Source organism: Sciurus carolinensis, chromosome 7, assembly GCF_902686445.1.
Source record: "Sciurus carolinensis chromosome 7, mSciCar1.2, whole genome shotgun sequence".
NCBI classification, from domain to species: Eukaryota; Metazoa; Chordata; class Mammalia; order Rodentia; family Sciuridae; genus Sciurus; species Sciurus carolinensis.
In genome coordinates, this window is record NC_062219.1 from 26354677 (window position 1) to 26373913 (window position 19237).

General features: G+C 33.2%; 1 protein-coding gene across 6 annotated transcripts in view; it reads left to right on the forward strand.

Annotated features, from left to right (window-relative positions):
- The window catches only part of Reps1 (RALBP1 associated Eps domain containing 1), an 81101-nt gene that overhangs the window by 36771 nt on the left and 25093 nt on the right, over positions 1-19237 (forward strand). For 2 of the 6 annotated variants that reach the window (XM_047557318.1, XM_047557319.1), the window contains exons 3-10: positions 1532-1728; positions 1855-2008; positions 2538-2662; positions 3175-3337; positions 3622-3685; positions 4887-5041; positions 15544-15665; positions 19084-19164. In XM_047557318.1, coding sequence (XP_047413274.1) covers positions 1532-1728; positions 1855-2008; positions 2538-2662; positions 3175-3337; positions 3622-3685; positions 4887-5041; positions 15544-15665; positions 19084-19164 — 1061 coding nt within the window. The remainder of the gene's footprint in view (positions 1-1531; positions 1729-1854; positions 2009-2537; positions 2663-3174; positions 3338-3621; positions 3686-4886; positions 5042-15543; positions 15666-19083; positions 19165-19237) is intronic. The other 4 variants (XM_047557322.1, XM_047557323.1, XM_047557320.1 and 1 more) reach the window with 3 other exon arrangements.

Consider the following 19237-nt stretch of genomic DNA (forward strand, 5'->3'; position numbering starts at 1 on the left):
GTACTTGCCCCATTTTTGTTGTTGTTTGAGAGGCTATAGAAGCTCCATTGAATTACAAAGTATCAGTTAACCAAAACTTTCTGATTAATAGAGATAATATTAAAATATTGGAGACCAAAACCTGGTCACAGGTTTCAATTATTTGGAGGGTTGTTGCTATGGAAGAAGATAGACATTCTGTAGAAGTGGATGCTTGTATGTGGATGGTTCTGTAGTTTTCATAGAAAGGAGAAAGGGAAAATTTGATTTTCTTTAATGTTAGCATTTTTGTGCTTTTAAATCTTAGCTCAGTTTATTGGTTGATCAGAGGTTTTCATTGTGGACCTCTGATTTGCTGCATCTTATTCTAGTGTTGAGAATTTACATTCTTTTCAAGTGATTTTGAAATCTTATGTATATAATAAATAAACTTAACTATTTCCCTCCTTCCAGTGGTGTTTCTAAAGAGATATCCAGAGGGACTTAGTGATGTAGCTCAGTGTTAGAGTACTTGTGTAGCATGCATGTGCAAAGGCCCTGTGTTCAATCCCCAGCAGAGAGAGACAGATAAATGGAGGTAATCACGTAGTAGAGGCAATGTACTTTTCTCCAAAAATGATTCTGCAGCTGTATTATTCTACCCAAAATGTATCTCAGATAAATGGAGGTAATCACGTAGTAGAGGCAATGTACTTTTCTCCAAAAATGATTCTGCAGCTGTATTATTCTACCCAAAATGTATCAGTTGACCTGCAAGGAAGTTTTTTTTAATCTTTTTCCTCTGCTTAAAATTGAATGTAGAATACCTGGTTGTAGGAAAACCAGACTAAAGGGGATATATAGATTCCATCTACCATGTCTTTGGTAGGCAAGCAAGGTATTTTCAGCAATTTCCATTGTGAAAATGTCTTAATTAAACTAGTCTCAAACTTAATGACATATTCTGTGCTCTACTTAAAGTTCTAAAATCTTACTTTAGAGACCCAGTATGAGTAGAAGCGTCCTAGGCTTTCAGTCTAACTGGCCTGCATTCATATCCTGTTGCTTCCTGCCAGTGTGGCCTTGGCAATCTCAGCCTCAGATTTCTAATCTGTAGATAAGACTGATGTTGATTGGGGTGAGATGAATATAAAGTGGCAAGTAAAGAACCAGACATAGAGTGGACATTTAATATAGCTCTTGTTAGCGTCCCTTAGAAGGACAGTTCCTAAAACATCTAAGCCATTTTATGTCTATTATTTCTCTGTCAGTTTTTGTAAAAGTTTCATATTTCACTTTTTTAATACATGTGTCCTTTTTTAATTTTAAAGTAATGTAGATGGAGCATCCCTAATCTAAAATCCCAAACCCAAAGCTTTGTGAACCCTGACATGATACACCAAAAGTTTTGAATTTTGAGCGTTTCAGATTTTGGATTTTTGAATTAGAGATGCTTATCTTGTAAAGTCTTTGCACATATTCCAAATCTGAAAAACTCTGAAATCTGTAACATTTCTGGTCTCAAGTATTTTGAGTAAGGAATGCTCAGTGTAATTATTATTGTTATAAACAGTAAAGGATCTTCCTCTGCCAAGATTTGTTGCTTCAAAGAATGAACAAGAAGCTCGCCATGCAACCTCATATTCTTCAGATTCTGAAAATCAAGGGTCTTATTCTGGTGTGATTCCCCCTCCACCTGGCAGAGGGCAAGTGAAAAAGGGATCTGTAAGCCATGACACAGTTCAACCTCGTACGTCTGCAGATCAACAGGTAATCACATTCATGTCAATGTTATCAGTTGATGTCCTGTATAGATGTTTCTACTGAAACATTTATTAGTACCTTAACAGTTAAAATGTCTCCTTAAAATTAAAGTTTTAAAATAATTCTTCCTAGGAACCTGCATCCCCAGTAGTTTCACCACAGCAGTCCCCGCCAACTTCTCCACATACATGGAGGAAGCACAACCGTCATTCCAGTGGAGGGAATAATGAGAGGTCTCTTGCAGGACCTGGGCCATTTTGGTCTCCTTTTGGTGAAGCACAATCAGGTATTTGAGATACTTCAGAAGAATTAATTATTTAGAATTTTAAATTCAACATTCCTTTAAGAATTGCCTCCAAGACAATTTTTAATTGTAAGTTTAAGTTAAATAGAAGCAAAAGCTAGTTATGAAAATTTGTAAGTAGATACATTTCTTTGAAAAGTTTACTTAACATAGATATGAGATTTAGACAAAGGATTGTGGATAGCAGATTGAAGATAAAATCAATAATCATTTCCCAGAAATTTGGGGATATAAGTTTTATTATTGACAGGGAAACCACAAAACAACTAAAAAGAGTTAAATGAGATAATTTTTAATTGGCCACAAAAGAATCCTTAGGAAATTGTAGCATTTCTTTGAAGTTGGAATTTGACAGAAAACTTTTTTTGTTAGTGTAATGATACAGAATAATGGGTTTCATTAGAAAGAAAACTTTAAAAATGTAAGTGGTAGTTCGTTACAATCTTAGCTTAAAAACCTGCTCCCCTTACTCCCTTCAAATGTGATTTGGTGTGTTCACCCATTCTCCTAGGTTCTTCTGCTGGTGATGCAGTGTGGTCTGGGCATTCTCCACCTCCACCTCAAGAAAACTGGGTCAGTTTTGCAGATACTCCACCAACCAGTACTCTTTTAACCATGCATCCTGCTTCTGTCCAGGTGTGACATTTTATTGGTATTGCATTTTTATTTGCTTCATTCAGAGTATTGCTGCAGTCATTATTTTATATTTTGCTGTTGCAGATTTTATAAATGTAAGTTGACTCTTATTTAAAAAAAAAATCCAGAACTTCTCTGTGCTATTTTTCAAGCCTGTTATCACTGGAATGTTTCACTAAAGGTTTTGGCTGATTTATTTGTTTCTAATTTCCTAGTGAAGCTTGGAAAGATTTCTGCATCTGGAAATATATTTGCTTGGCTTCCTTAGCACATTTTTCATAACTTTCTGTTGCTTACATAATTGCTATCATTCTACACATTTATATAATCATTGTGTAACAACATATCCAATAACCTGACTCTAACAAATATGTGATTTGCCGATGACATCTTACATTTTAAATATCCACAAAAAAAGTAAGTTTTACTGTCAAGGATGAGTAACCTAGCAATCTTGGTCCATATAATCATATAGATAGATACTGTACTGAGGAAAAAATGTTTCATTGCAGGACCAGACAACAGTACGAACTGTAGCCTCAGCTACAACTGCCAATGAAATTCGTAGGCAATCCAGTAGTTATGATGATCCCTGGAAAATAACAGATGAACAAAGACAGTATTATGTAAATCAGTTTAAAACCATTCAGCCTGATCTAAACGGATTTATTCCAGGTGAGTTGTTGAAAACAGAAGTTCTTCTAGATGGAACAGGACAATCTCAATTTCATAATCTCAAAGACATTGTTTTATTGGTCCCAGATTTTAATTATAAAAGATCATTAATTCCAAGATTATTTATCTAAAAAGTTTATAATCAATCACTGAGGACCAAAAAAAATGACATTCACAATAATAGTTACTTTTTCCCAATGAAAAAAAGTCTAAAAATCTTACCTCACATTCTGTTTTTAGATCTATATGTTCAGAATAACATTAACACTCTTTTAATATTTCAGGATCTGCAGCTAAAGAGTTTTTTACAAAATCAAAACTTCCTATTCTTGAACTTTCTCATATTTGGTAAGTGGAGTGTATCATTAGTTGGGTAATATGGGTTGTTTCAAAGGAGTTTCCAGCGGGTATATTTCAGAACCTTAAAACTATGAGACTAGCCTGTTCAAAAATGTTCTCAAAGAATTCAGTATGGCCTTACAATAGCCAACTTCTCTCTCACTTTCTAGGAAAGAAATGTGGACATCTTTCATAGTAGAAATAAGTGGTATGGAAATTCTTTGTAAACTCTAAAATTCAAACAATATTAGCTCTTGTCGCAGGCATAATGAATGTGTGGAATAAAAGCTAGTATACATGGTTGTTGTTTATCACTTTTGGTTTTTATCAAGTTTAATAAGGTCTAATGAGAGCAGACACATTCAGGGTGGTATGGCTGTAGACAACTTTAATATATATATTAAAGTTCTATACCGGGCCTTAAGTTGAAAAGTAATGCTTAGCTCCCATGTTAAACATAGACTTAAATTGTCTAGCTGCCACATAGTTGGAATTGGCCACTGGGACACAAGTACAATTTCAAATTATGTTTTGAAACCTATGTTCAGATAAACATTTCTACTCTGTTTCAATGTACCTCTCTATATTCTAAATTATTTTGTAATAGATTTTTAGTAGTATAGAGTACTGTAATAGGAGGTAGTTAGATTGTGCCTAAAACTGAGAAACCAAGAACTAGCAAACATTCATGCCTTTTTTTAGATGAAGGCAATAAATACAAAAGAGGTGACCTTACATCTAGGAAATGGTAGGGACAGCAGTGTGGGGGCCTACATTTGTGTATTAAGCGTTGTAGTTCTATTCAGTGCTTTAAAGTACATACTTGTTGAACTTTGATAACAATAAAAACAATTTTAAAGAATGTCCATGGCTTTATTTTATACAGCTTACTTTATTACTTAAACTTTATTACTTAAATACACAGGTTAAAGGTCAGTTTTGGTGACCTTAATTATTGGCACTGTTTTTCAGCATTTTATTATGAGAATTTCAAGCATATAGGAAAGTTGAAGAAATTCCAGATGCCCACCAACTAGATTCTATGATTAACATTTTGACATATTTGCTTTATTGCACATCTTTGTGTCTGTGGGATTTAAACCTCAAGACTTTGTACTCTTTCAAGGAAAATACTTCTCTTTCCTCTTTTTGAGAAAAAATGGAATCCAAAGCAGAGTATGGTTGTGTTCATAGTAAGTTTGTCTTCTAGGGAACTCTCAGACTTTGATAAAGATGGTGCATTGACACTGGATGAGTTTTGTGCTGCTTTTCATCTGGTGGTTGCTAGGAAGAATGGCTATGACTTACCAGAAAAACTCCCTGAGAGCTTAATGCCCAAACTGATTGATTTGGAAGATTCAGCAGGTAAGATTGGAAGCCGGAGGAGTGCATGCCTTAATAAATATAACTCTTGATTCTGAAACAAAATCAAGATATAAGTTAAAACGTAGTTTAATATCTTAGACTTTCCATCAGAAGCAAATAGATTTGCCATTTGAATAAGACAAGTAGACTGAACTTTGGATGTGTTTTAGTTGGTTTTAAAAATAAAAATAAAGAACATATACACTTGTTTCATCTTTAACTTGTGACTTGCTGAGATTTGAAGAGCACTTCACAATTTTGTTATTTCTCTGTTTTAGTTGCATTATTTATTATCTGAAGTGGGTAATCTGTCTTCATTATAAATGTTTTTCTATTTAATGCCTCTTAATTTGTTGAAAGGAAATCATCTGATTTATCATTAGACCCTTGCAAACACAAGCATTTTCCTTTAAAAACACCAAACTTTCTTCCTGCAGATTGTAAGGAAATCTGGAAATTTTGAGTTTGATATTAGATAATACTATGTGGAGGAGTGCTGGGGATTGAACTCAGAGTCACTCGGCCACTGAGCCACATCCCTAGCCCTATTTTGTATTTTATTTAGAGGCAGTGTCTCACTGAGTTGCTTAACACCTCACTTTTGCTGAGGCTGGCTTTGATCTCAGAATCCTCCTGCCTGTTTTGTTAGCAAGAATGCTAAATGATTGTATTTACTGAGAGCTTTCTTTAAAAACAAACAAACAAAAAAGTAAAAATTAGCATTTCTTAAATTCTGAATCAATAAAGGGAAATTTGAGCCTACTTAAAGCCAAATTGTTGTCTTCGATCTTCCTATCTGAATTCTCTGTTTTTTGTGTGGTGCTGGTCATTGAACCCAGGGCCTTGTGCTTGCAAGGCAAGCACTCTACCAACTGAGCTATATCCCCAGCCTCTAAATTCTCTTTTGATGATAATGACAGAAGGGATATTATATTTTGGAGAAGTTAAAACAGAATTTGGCTTTCAAATGGACATTTTTTAGGCAACATCACTTTAACCCTGAAGTGTGTATGGTCTAACTTTATTGTGTAAGTTATACCAAAGGAATCATATATATGAAATTACTTTTGTGAAGAGAAAGAGTCAAGAATATGAATGTGCTTCTACTTCTGCCAGTTATGCCTGTGACCTTGGGCAAGTTCCAGCCATATATTCTACTTTTTCCTGTTTCTCTACCTGATATAGAAATGGATGCTCCTCACATTGACCTGTACACTTACCTTTTGTCAACCAGTGGGTTGTTTAGTTTGGCATTGATTTTATTTTTTTAGGAGCATTTTTCTATGGGAATCCTAAGATTTTATTATTTCAGGTACTTATAAAGTTCAGTTAACCTCTAACTTGAACTAAAGCTAAATACTGTGTCTTCATTAGGTGGTTTTGTTTCAGAGCACTTTGATTTATCTACTTAAAAAATAAACCAATAACTTATTTATTTAACTCATGAGAGTTGCCAAAAGAAAAAATTGCGATAGCCCCAGACTCTTGGTATTATTTGGTTTAAAAAAAAAGGCCTTAGGACTATGGGTGTAGCTCAGTGGTAGAGTATTTGCCTGGTTATATGCAAGGCCCAGGGTTTGATCCCTTGCACCTTTAAAAAAAAAAAAAAAAAATTGAATCTTGGATCTAGAGTTTTTATATGACTGATACTTTTGAAAACTGATAGTGTAGTAATACAAGGAGATGATATAAGTTAAATTTAATCTTTTGCATGTCATTTTCTAGAGGCTTGTTTTGGTTTTGTCATTTGTATATTCAGACAGATGAATCTGGCTTTTGCATGTAATTAGTGGATTTTTCTTTTATTTAATTTGAATAAAATCATTGCCTTTGTAAATATCATCTGCTGAATTTTAAGGCTGATGTTCAGAAAGTAGTTCTTTTCTGGGCATTTGTCTTTTTGTCCAATTTTATACTTGTTAACACACACACATAGACATACACACATATGTCAGAGGCTCTGATATTTTGCCTGTATATCTGTGCACTATCGCTTTTTAACTATGATTTTAGAGGTGTCACAAACTTAAGACTAAATATATATATATATATATATATATATATATATAAATAAATAAATAAATAAATAAATATATATATATATATTTTTTTTTTTTTTTTTTTTTTTTTTTTGGTGGTACTGGGGCCTTGTGCTTGTGAGGCAAGCACTCTACCAACTGAGCTATATCCCCAACCCAATACATGGTTTTCTGGTTAACTTTTTTATAAACATTTTAACCACATAAATGCCAATCTGTTTTGTCTATTTATAAGTGATAAATTTTGGAATTCTGTTAAGTTAGGGGTTGGAGGAAAGAAATATATATTTTATTCCACCTATCATAAACCTGGGATTCATATGACACAAAACCCTTTTAATGTAGAAATTGTCCAGTGCCACTGTGGGTCATTCATTGCCTGTAAAAATTATTATGAATAGCTGTGTTTTTGAAAGTGCACAAGGGAGAAATAACCAAATAGTTTCTTCTTGCTGATCATAGTTATCCCTGCTTTGGAGCTGTTTTGACTATTGGCCAGGGTAGTTTCTTTTCTTTGATCTCTCATAGCATCTTCTACTTACTTTTCAGAATGGAACATATCACACTGAATCTTGTTTCTTTTATCTTTTATTTTTACACCTTTCAACTACTATGAGCTTCTTTAAAAAAAAAATGAAACGTATTATACTCATAAGTATCTTCAGGACCTAGAGTGTTGGCAGGCATATACTAAATTGCTCAGTAAAAATTATTGGAAGATAAATGCTAATTTTGTACATTTTCAAAATAAGATAGTTTTATTGATACTTTTCTGCCTTTGAAAATATAGCAGTTTGTTTTAGTAAGTTTGTGATGTTGGGACAAAACTAAAATATTACCTGTACAAGTGTGCTATACTTTGAATTTAAAACTCTTAAGGGGTAAGGTCACAACTCAGTTGTAGAGTGCTTGCCTTAGCATATTTGAGGCCCAGGGTTCAGTCCCCAGCACCAGGTAAATAAATCACTCAGTCAGTCAAATAGATGGTGAACAGTTGGTGACTTGAATTACAGCTCTTGGGAGTTACAAGTTGGCTTTCTCCAGGATATAGACATGGGTCAAGATAAATTTGTATTTTTTCAAAAATAATTTGAGCAGATTTATGGGATTAAATAGCAGATAAAACAATTAAGAATCAGAGGTAGAAGTACTTAGGTAAACATAATTAAAATATGTAATATCAGCACTGAAATTTGGCAAGTGAAATAGAGACACTAGGTATTTGTTTTACAAAAGGTTTCTAAAAATTCATCTGTAGAGACAGTGTCTGAAGCTGGATTCAATAATGTTTATCTTCTTTCAAAAAAAAAAATTAAGGTAACCTACTAACCTGCTACAGTATTACACCTTAAGGGGGAAAAATGTGAAGGTGCTGTACATCTTAAACCTGTCTCCAAGTAATCTTCTTTGTAGAATGATGCAGTTTTACATGGTTTTTTGTGATTATATGATACATTTTCATCTCTCTCTCAAACTAGACTTGAAGCTCTGGGGATAGTAAGTAGATTAGTTTTGTTTGTTGTATGTCAGTACCTAGCAGAGTGCAAATCGAATACATAAATAGACAAATTTTTTAAATGACTGACAGAGCAGGTATTTTTTAACTGTTCTGTTTCCATAACACACTGCTCATGTAATTATCTGTTTAAGATACTGAAAGAGATAAAGGAGTGTGTTTCCTGTCTTCTCCATAATCATAGCTATATGCATTAAACATGGGCATGTTCCATTGTTTTATCTGTGGTGCATAGCTTATATTCCCCAAACTCTAAGCAGTACTTCCAATGTGAATATTTTTGAAAACCAGGGAAGAGAAGGCACATGAAACTTTTCACGAATAGTTTACTCTAGAAATCCATATAAATTGAGACTACCTTTATACAAGTTAATTACTGTTAAGAGCATCTCTTGTATATGCCCAAAATTTTTTAATAGCCTGAACACACACATACCACTAAAAGTAACACAGAATCTTCGTTTGTGAAAATTCATTATCCAAGTGCTATTAGCCACAGAGAAAAATATAATGAAAATATGCACTAATACTCATCATCAACATTACACTCAAGGAATTATTTCTCAAAGCCCCCCACCAACACACACACACACATACACACGTACATACACAAACAATTCTTAACAACAGTATCATTTCTTTCCAGATATATATTAAAACTGAAAAATTAATACAGTAAATCACAACTGTTGGCAAAAATGCACCATTTAATGAAATTGGTGGGAGTAATTACAATTCATCAGATCCAAGACATTGACAAACCAGGGTAGATAATACTTAAAGGAGAAAAACAGTAAGGATAATTATAGTCAGTGCTTTAAGAAATTATAGTTTCAGTATTAGTGAATTAATAAGGTTCCCTGAAAATAATTAATGATACTCTTGTTTTTTTCAGAAGTGAACTTTTTCTTTATTATTGTGCTATGATAGTGAAAAGGAAATAAAAGACAGTTCTGTTCTCAGAGAACTCTGTGGGAGCAAGAGTCTTGTATTCTTGCTTAGTGCTGTATCCTAGGAGCCTGGAACCTTAATAGGCTCTCAGTAAGTGTTCATGAACTCAATTAATACTTTTTAATTTTTCCAAATTACACGCCTCTCAAAATTAACATTTTTCATTCTTGGTTCTTTATACTCATTTCCATAATTTTCTGTGTTTTTAAGACAAAGCCCCAATTATATTTCTTTTCCTCTTTTTGAAATTCTAGTTCTTATTTTAAGTAGTTTAAATTAGGGAGATGTTGTTCATTTTAAGCTATCCTTTGATACTGGGAACCTCTTCTGTATCTTTAATATAATAGCTGAGTCAAATTATAGGTGCTATCACATATTCATCAGTATTGTGAAAGCGCAGAGAACAATTAAATTAGAATTTTGGGTGAATGTTTTTCTTTCAGATCTGGTTGGGAACAATTTTACTTTCATTAAAAAAAAAATCTTTGATTTTAAGTTAAAATGGATGGATTTCTACATAGACCATCTTGAAATCTGTTAACTGAACAAATTTTACATTTTGTGGAGTGTTGGAGAGAAATGGAGTTCATTTTTTAAATAGATCTTAGTTTTTTGATGCCAGTAAAATCACTCAGGACAAAACAGAGCATATCTTAAGTTCAGTCTTTAATTTCTTTCTGTATGTGCATTGCTTTTATCTCTACATTTTAAGTAAGAATGGAAAAGTTATTATTGGTACTTTTCCTTGAAGGCTTAAAATTCATTCAAGCCCATTTTTTAAAATTTTTTCTCTTATAAGAATAATGTTTACATTTTGAATAAATAGTAGATATAGTTTTGCCTTCATGAAGCTTTTAAATGAAGTTAGAACCTTGAGCCCTCTTGACTGAAGAACTTCCTGATTTCTTTGCAAAATAAATTTTAAACCATAAGACTTCAGAGTAGTGCATATAGTTGTAGAAGACTAACGAGAGCTGCAGTCACTTTTGAAATACATTTCAATATACTAAGTACAGTACAAAAAGAAATTTAGGATGGATAGTTACAAACTTAGAACAACACTAAAGTTCTTTAGTAAAGAAGCTCTTCAGCAAGTACATTGTACTGGACTGAACCCATGAACTTTCCAGATTCTTTGAAGGATAGAAGTACGAAAACTGCTGCCAGTATTAATAAACCAGAATAGTTGTTCTCTGGTGTGATCATACTGGTTTGTCTCTTCCAGTCACAGTTTTATACCTTGAGGGAAAGACTTTCTTTGCGTAAAAGCCCTTTGGGGGTTAACTTTAACAAATAATTTAGGCTCATGCTCTTCTTTTTCAGCCCTGATGCTCTGATGATGTCAGGGGCAGAGCAGAACCCTCAGGAGGGAGGCAGGGTTGACACAGTGTTCCAGCAGGAGGCTAGGTTGGAACACTGCATCAGGTAAGAGTAAAACTACACCCCTGCCTCCGGAAGGATAGTCATGAAGCCTGACATTTGTGGGAGGGCAGGAAGCTCTTTGCTGGAGTGTTTACAGAAAGCAAAGTTGAAGGAGGTGCAATATATTTCCTTATCTAATGCTTCTCCTCAGACTCAAGATTGTCGGTTTCTAGAATATAGGTAATTTGTTCTCTTTGCTCTTTACCTGCTGCTGTTGGTTGTTATATATATGAAGTAGGAAAGAAGCAATGGTAGTTTTGCTAGTTTGTCCCAGAAATGCTTTTTGGATTTTCTGCGACAGGAATTTTTTCAAGTTATTAATCTCGGGACCCTTTTTCCTTATAAATTATGCCCTAGGAGTCTTTGTTCATGTAAGATCTATCAGTAGTCATCCTGTTAGAAATTAAAACTGAGACATTTTAATTTTTTCCTACCTCTCCACCCCCAACATTTAAAAAGTGCTTATTACTTTATTTTAAAATAGCAACAACACACCCTTTATGTATTAGTATAAATATCTTCAGGAAAATAACTGTATTCTCTAAATAAAGCAATTATGAAAAGGATGACATTGTTTTATTTTTTTGCAAATCTTATTTTTAATATCTACCTAGTAGAAGTCAACTAGATCATTATATTTGTTTCTACATTTAATCTTTTGGATATCTTATTTTGTTTTGAGGTAAATCAGGGGATCAAACACTAAACCCTGCAGATCAAATTCAACTTGTTGCTTGTTTTTGTATATTGTGCAAACTAAGAATGTTTTTTTAATCATTGAAGAAAAACAAAAGGATAATATTTCATCATACAGGAAAATGAAATTCATATTTCAGTGCCCATAAATAAAACTTTAATACAGCCACACTCATTCAATTACAAATTGTCTGACTATCTGTATACTACAGTGGCCGAGTTGAATAGTTGTAGTAGAGGGTATCCAGCCTACAAAACCTAAAAAAATTATTATCTGACCCTTTGTCTAAGAAAAAAAGGTTGCCAATTCCTAAAATGCATAAAGAAAAGCTAGCCTCACATAGTAAAAGGAAGGATTATTATATAGTGTTTTCAGATACTGTTCTTTGGTACTACATCAAAACACAAATGGTAATTTCTTAAAGGTTATTTGCAATGTGAAAGCAGAAACCATATTAAAGAATTTTTTGTAATGTTAAACATTAAAATTCATTGATCTGCCTTGTACTTTGAATGAACCCTTTATCCATGAGTGATTTTGTATCATAATATAGTGGTTATTTATAAAAATGAGTTCATTGAGATATGCAGATCTTTTAGATATTGAGAAATTTCATTATAAAATATCAAAAATCTTTTCCCTTTTTTGGCAGTACCAGGGTACAAACTCAGGGGTACTCTACCACTGAGCTACCTCCCTAACCCTTTTTATTTTTTTATATTTTAATTTGAAACAAGTTTTCTCTTATATTGCTGAGACTGGCCTCTAACTTAATCCTCCTTCCTCAGACTCCCAGGTAGCCAGGATTACAGGTGGGCACCACCAGGCCTGGCAGAAAGCATATTTGCTAGTGTTGTGACCTATCTTATCAGAGAAGTCTTTAAGTGCTAGGAAACACTTAACACTTATGGATATATATACACATTTTTCAAAATTATAAGTTTTGCCTAAAAGCTTGAAATTTGTCATTGGTAACAAATACTGAAATAGTTGCTTTCCTTGAAGTGACAGGCTCACTTTGTTCATTTTTGGAAAATTGTCTGCCTAATACCTAAGTCTGAATACTTACAGTTTATAGACTGTTCCTTTAAGATAAATGGTATTCTGTAAAAAGTGGTCAGTTCAACTTACAGCTGAATCACCCAGGTATTTTTTCTTCAGACAACCATTGTACCTTGATATGCAGTAGAAGTGCTTTATGTATATTTCCCATTTTGACACAGAGTATTATAAAGTTGTGTTTTTAGTGCTGAGATTTATTAAAATTAAATATTACTACTTCATTATGCAGTGAAATTCTGCAGTGAGAAAGCATGCATTTTTGTATTATAGAAAAATTAAATTTATATATGTGAGGGTGAATAATACATTTTGTATCACTGCCTTGATTCTTGTTGATGAGATAGTAGTACTTATACTCACTATTGTTTTTCAGCATCAGTGTCAATATCAACACAGGAGGAAAATTTATAATTTTGAAGAATAATTTTGACTTTTCAGACAAAATTTTGGGGCGGTGCCCCCCCCCCCCCAAGAACTGTAAAGATTCCCAAAAGGAGAGCATTGTTCGAGAACTGAGATTCTAGGAAAATAATCGTTGGATTAATAATAAAGTATAATTATTTGGGCGAGTAGTATTTAATTTCTCAATGAAATGAGAGACTAGATCCACTGTAGCTTTGTACCAGTGACTGAGAGAGAGTCTCTGAATCTCTCCCAAATTATAACTGCCTTGAGGTGAGAGTATGGTATAGTCTGGCCCTGAATTTGTCAAACAATAACATCATGACAACTGAGATTTTGAAAGTCAAACCAGAAGGCTCTAAGATGATGTTGAAAAGAATAGAGTTTGACTTTAAATTGGTTCTTTTGAAAACTAATCTTCCCATAGTTAATACTGTTTACTTAATATTTTTAATACTCACCTGCTTTGGCAGGGGGTGGGGGTCTCTTATAAAGATACGTCTTCATTTTATATCATCCTGGAGACTTTTTCTCTTTTAGTCAGTGTCATATTTACAGCAACTATCCTCCTTTCCCTAATTTCCTTTTCCTTTTTTATCATGGGGGGAAAACAGTCCATAATGAAGGTTCCCACAAAAACCTAAAACTATTCAATGAGGAATAACCTATTACTGTTGATTATAAATATTTTTCAACTAGTTCTCTAAGAACTTTTGAGTTCTGCACACTTTATATAATGATATCTAACTCTAGTGCTTCTGCACTACCCTGTCACTATTAATTGTGAAGGTATAGGACTCAGAAAGAAATAGGAACGTATTTTCATCTTATAATACAAATACAGTTCAAGTCAAAATGTAATGTTGGACTATAGAACTTTCAGTGTGGTATAATGATCAAGGTATAAATTACAAGGTATGTAAAAGGGAAATATTTTGAGAGTCATGAAACACAACAGGTAGAAGGAAAATTTTTAGAGCTTTTCCAACCATCAATAGTTAGTTGTGGTTCTAAGAAAATGACAGTAAAGGAGAGTGACTAAAATGAAGAACACAAAAAGCAGTTTACTCAATAAATGAGTGCTACTCTGTATTAGATCCTATGTTAGGCACTAATGTGTGAAAGATTTATGACTAGATTGAAAGGTTAAAAGCTATAGGGCTGTGGATTTAGCTCATGCACAGGGCCCTGGGTTCAATCTCCAGCACCACAAAAAAAAAAGAAAGCTATATATTAGTAGGTTTATTATACGGCTGTGTGCTTAGAAATCTGAAGTATAGAGCTAACATTTAATACCAAGTGTCTTTCTTTGTGATTAAAAAACTTGGGTGCTGTTTTACTCAACTTTCCCATGGTCAAATAGAAAGACAGAGACCGATAATGGAATCATGTTGATGATACATGGTCTAACCAGATTACATACTCCCTGTTGATTGGAATTATATTCAAAACTGTATAAACCTTAAAAAATTAGCGAATTTAGTTACCATTGAAATTTCTTTTGTTTTTAAGTGTAACTTTAGAGATACTTTAAATGAAGGCTCAAATGGAATTAAAATAGAATATGATACTTTAACATACATTAAAAATCATTTTGAATTAGTGTCGTAGATTTGTAACTCTCTGGTTTAAGTCTGTAAAACACAAGTTTTAAGGGCTGGGAGGTAGAGCTTAATGGTAGAGGGCACGCTTAGCATGTACATTGTCCTGGGTTTGATCCTAGGACTGAAAAAAAAAAAAAAGTTTTTTAAGTTTTATATTTTGCTTTTTGCTTATTACCGAGAATTCCTTTTGTCCTTTTGTTGTCCATTCTTTTGATATCAAGAAAGATTTGAAGAGAAAAGTCCATTAATGAGTATAAATCAGTAGCTTCCAAAGTATATTTCAAGGGAATATTGAAGAATTTTATTTGATGAAAAGCATTTATGTTTTAGGAAAACTGGTTTATAAATGTTTAGTTTGTTTACTACTGGACATCAGTAGTCTTGATATGCATGGGGGTGCTTCCTCGGGAAATTATAGTATCCTCCAAACTTACCTGAGCAAAAAAATCTAATTTTTGAAAATCACCTTAGTTATGAGTATTACAAGGAATATACTTTGAGAAACTGATAAAAATCCATCAGAAACTGATTCAATCTCTTGCATTATCACTGTGTATAACACTCTTCTGCTTATTCCTAACTAGAATTTATTTTCATTAAAAAAAAAAAAAAAAAAAACCCATGGTTTCAGGTAGACTGTAAGTAGTATGAATGAGTATTGTCTGGTGGTTAAAATGTTTATTTTGGGACCATAAGGAAAATCAGTTTATAAATTTCTATTTAGGAAAACCATCTGTTAGCTTTTTTTAAGTGAATATTCCAAACTAAAATATATTGTTAATAGAGGATTCCTCTGTTTTAAATTACAGATGTTGGAGACCAGCCAGGTGAGGTAGGTTATTCAGGCTCTCCTGCTGAAGCACCTCCAAGCAAGTCACCGTCAATGCCATCATTAAACCAGACTTGGCCAGAGCTGAATCAAAGTAGTGAGGTTAGCATAGCTTCCTTTTTTTTTTTAAATTAAAAATTAGCATTTTTAAGGTAAGAAATTTCAAACAGGGTAATATCAGTATAGAGATCTTTGAGCATGCATGCATAGTTGATATGACTGTGATAAATAAATGTTTGTAATGAAGTGACTTTTTGAGGTTTTTAATGTACATACAATACATTTCCATTGTTTATCCCCATTAAAATATTGTGAGTTGGGGCAAACGAATGAAGTTAAAAGTCAGAGTGAATGACTCAGCCAACATCTCATTTCCAGGGAGATTTAAGAGCTAATATTTTAATAGAAGTCCTTCGATATGTAGTCAGCTGCCTTGTCCAGTGGGTTATGCCATCTCAGTCCTTATACGTAAGGCACATGATATTACAATTAGAATCTTAGGATTGGAAGTGATGGGATGTTGCTAGGCAAGCCTTCCACACGAAAAACGTATTTTCTATGACCCAAACTATTTATAATTAGTTTATTCAATACAAAAAGGAGTGTTTTTATCTAACTAAATATGACCAAGCGTAGAATTTGGGGCAAATCATTGGTCTCCAATGACTTTGAAATTCTGTCATATAAAATAGTAAAAGGATCACTCTGTTTAGAATAAAGGAAGAGGGCCTAAGGCCCCACCTCCCCTGAAGCACCTTCTGAGGCTACTCTGTTAAATTTCAGTGTTCTGAAGAACTCCATTTGGAAACCACTGTTCCAGCCTGTTAGAGCAATTCCCTATGTGAATAAAGAGAATATTCCAAACTAAAATATATTGTTAATAGAGGATTCCTCTGTTTACCATTCTTTAGGTAGTGCTACAAAATTAAGAGTTTGTTAACTTTCAGGAAGCTTTTGGGCTTTCCTTGTTCTTTAAAGCCAGAAAAGTACTGAATTAAAGAGTACCCTAGTTATATTAATATGGGAGAATTGGAAAACAGAAGTAACTGGCAGTTTTGTACTATTTGATACTGCTTTGTAAACACCTAACCACAGCCACGACTGTGCCTTAAGCATTGTGACATTATACCGTACATCCTACCATTGGATGTAAACCTACTAATAAGTGTTTTTGTGGAGAGAGGAATTAAGCCCTTGAAAAATTGACTGGTAGAACGTTTATGGAGAGTAGGTTAGTGTTCTTGAAACTATTACTTGTGCTGCATTTACATTTCTATCATTTTTTAAAAGCACTATCAGAATAAAAGGAGTATTATTAGTCTACTTTTATCAGTTTGTAAATAAGAACAGTTCTTGTACATAATCTCAATTCCTAAGCCCATGTTCATTTTAAATGAAGTTTTGTGTTCATTAAAGATTAGAGCTAGATGTTCCTTCTCAATTCTGATTCCACTAGTTGCCATCTGCCTACTTAAATATTCCTTCCAAGTTCTATTTTCTAGTATTTGCTAACAAGACAAAAAATTTGGTAATTTTTTTCACTTTATGAAAAATCAAATGCTAATAAAACATTGATTTTGAGATATATTAATGGTACCTATTTAATAAGCTACTCAAGATATAAATTTTAGATTTTATTTTCATTGTCTATCACCAAAACACTAATGTTTTTTCAACTTTAATTCAGCACCTGTGGATATGGATGAGATACTATAGGGGGTAACACTAATGATAATCCCTAACATTTGTTGAACACTTTTGATGTCCCAGTTCTGTTCAGAAAACTCTTTCCATATATGAACTCCTTAAATCATCAGAACACTCCTATGAGATAGATGGTACTAATATAATGTTACAGGTGGTGAAACTGAAGTACACAGAGGTTATGGAATGTTGCTGGCCCAAGTTTGCACAGCCTAAATAGGATTCCAGTAGTCTGGTTCCAGAGCCTTGTGCTCTTAACCATTGACTAAAGTCATGAAGAGTCGAGAGTCTCTCTCTGCCCTCCAAGTTGTTTACATATAGTCTTGTAAAACCCTAAGGACAAACCTCATGACACCCAAGCAGAGTATTAGTATATGCCTTCTATTTTGCAAAACTTTTCTGCATCTGAACTTTTTCTAGTTAATTCGGATTTTAAAAATTCCTTATGAATCCTGGCAACAATAATTATTGAAGAAGAAAACAACTGTATTAACAGATATCGTCAAGTCACTTCCCTGAACCCATGATAAAAGTGATTATGGCTTTTATACCTAAAACACTTTGAGTGTATCAGTATTTCTCTGTTTATCTTGTTTTTCATACTAAAAATAATCTTTATTTAAAAAATTATTGAGTGATTATATTGCCCATTTTTGTAGATAATTTTTTAACAGTGTACCCTTTTGCTAACTTCTACATGTCTTCTCAAATTGAATATCACTATTTTAAATAGTAAATTGAACTTTGAAGCATAAAACTATACTTTCCAAAACTGAATTATAAAAAGAATTTTGATTAATGGGGTAGTTGTGTGTCTGTGTGTAAACATTTGTGTGTATATATTGTATATGTGTAGATGTTTTTCCCTCTTCAGAGGATGACTGATAATTTTTAGGAATCATTTAACTGACAATTTTGATGTAAAAATTCTATACTATATTATTAAAATCCCCAAAACAAATGGAATTTACTATAATTAATATTGAATTATCCACTATTTTAAGAGGTATGATATTTCTTTGTGTACCTCTTTAGATAAGTAGTATTTCATATACATCTTCTATATATAACACATACTCAAATGCTTGATTTGCTCTCATTGTGGCCGCATTCTGATTTTTCTAGCATGGGGAGGGGGGTGCCTGATTGGCATTTCTGTCTTGTGGACTAGCATGGCCCTGTTTGTAGTGCTGATTGCAGGGGTTGACTTGCTACAGGTTGACATAAGCTCAAACATATATTAATTCCAGAATTCCTTGCATTTTATCTCAATTATATTTTATTAAATATCTATGCAATGTATAAAATATGTGCACGAACATAATAGAATCATCTTTCAGGGGTCGCACTGGCAAGTCACACTGACTTGCTTTGTTTTGATCAAAACTTTGTTAGCGTCACCAAATCAGTGTGTTAACATTTGCATTTTAAGAGAAGGATTTGAAGTTACTCTTTTCTTCCAGTCAAGACAAACCCCGTTACATTTTCCTTGGTAGCCATTTATATCACTCACAATCTGGTCCTGTATTATGTTTTGACTTTTAATTCTGTAAGGCTTTAAATCTCTTTTGTAGAGATTGCAAAAAATTACTATTTGATTGATATTTACTTGTGAAACTGTTTGCCTTATATTACAAAATGACCCAAGATAGATAAGCATAAGATGTTCTTGGAAAAATAGAAATTACAGAATAACAGTAGACCTATGGAACACAACTTGCAGTGCAACCTCTGAATTACTTTGCTAAATCTTCTCCAGTGATCTTTTACTCCATCTTTCTCATCATGCTGACTTGTCTCTCCTCTGTCTGTTCAGCAGTGGGAGACATTTAGTGAACGCTCTTCAAGCTCACAAACTCTGACCCAATTTGATTCTAACATTGCACCAGCTGATCCTGTAAGTCAATCACTTAGCTTGCTTGTTTGAAATTAATTTTATTAACCCAAATTTCCATTCATTATGGTTTTTA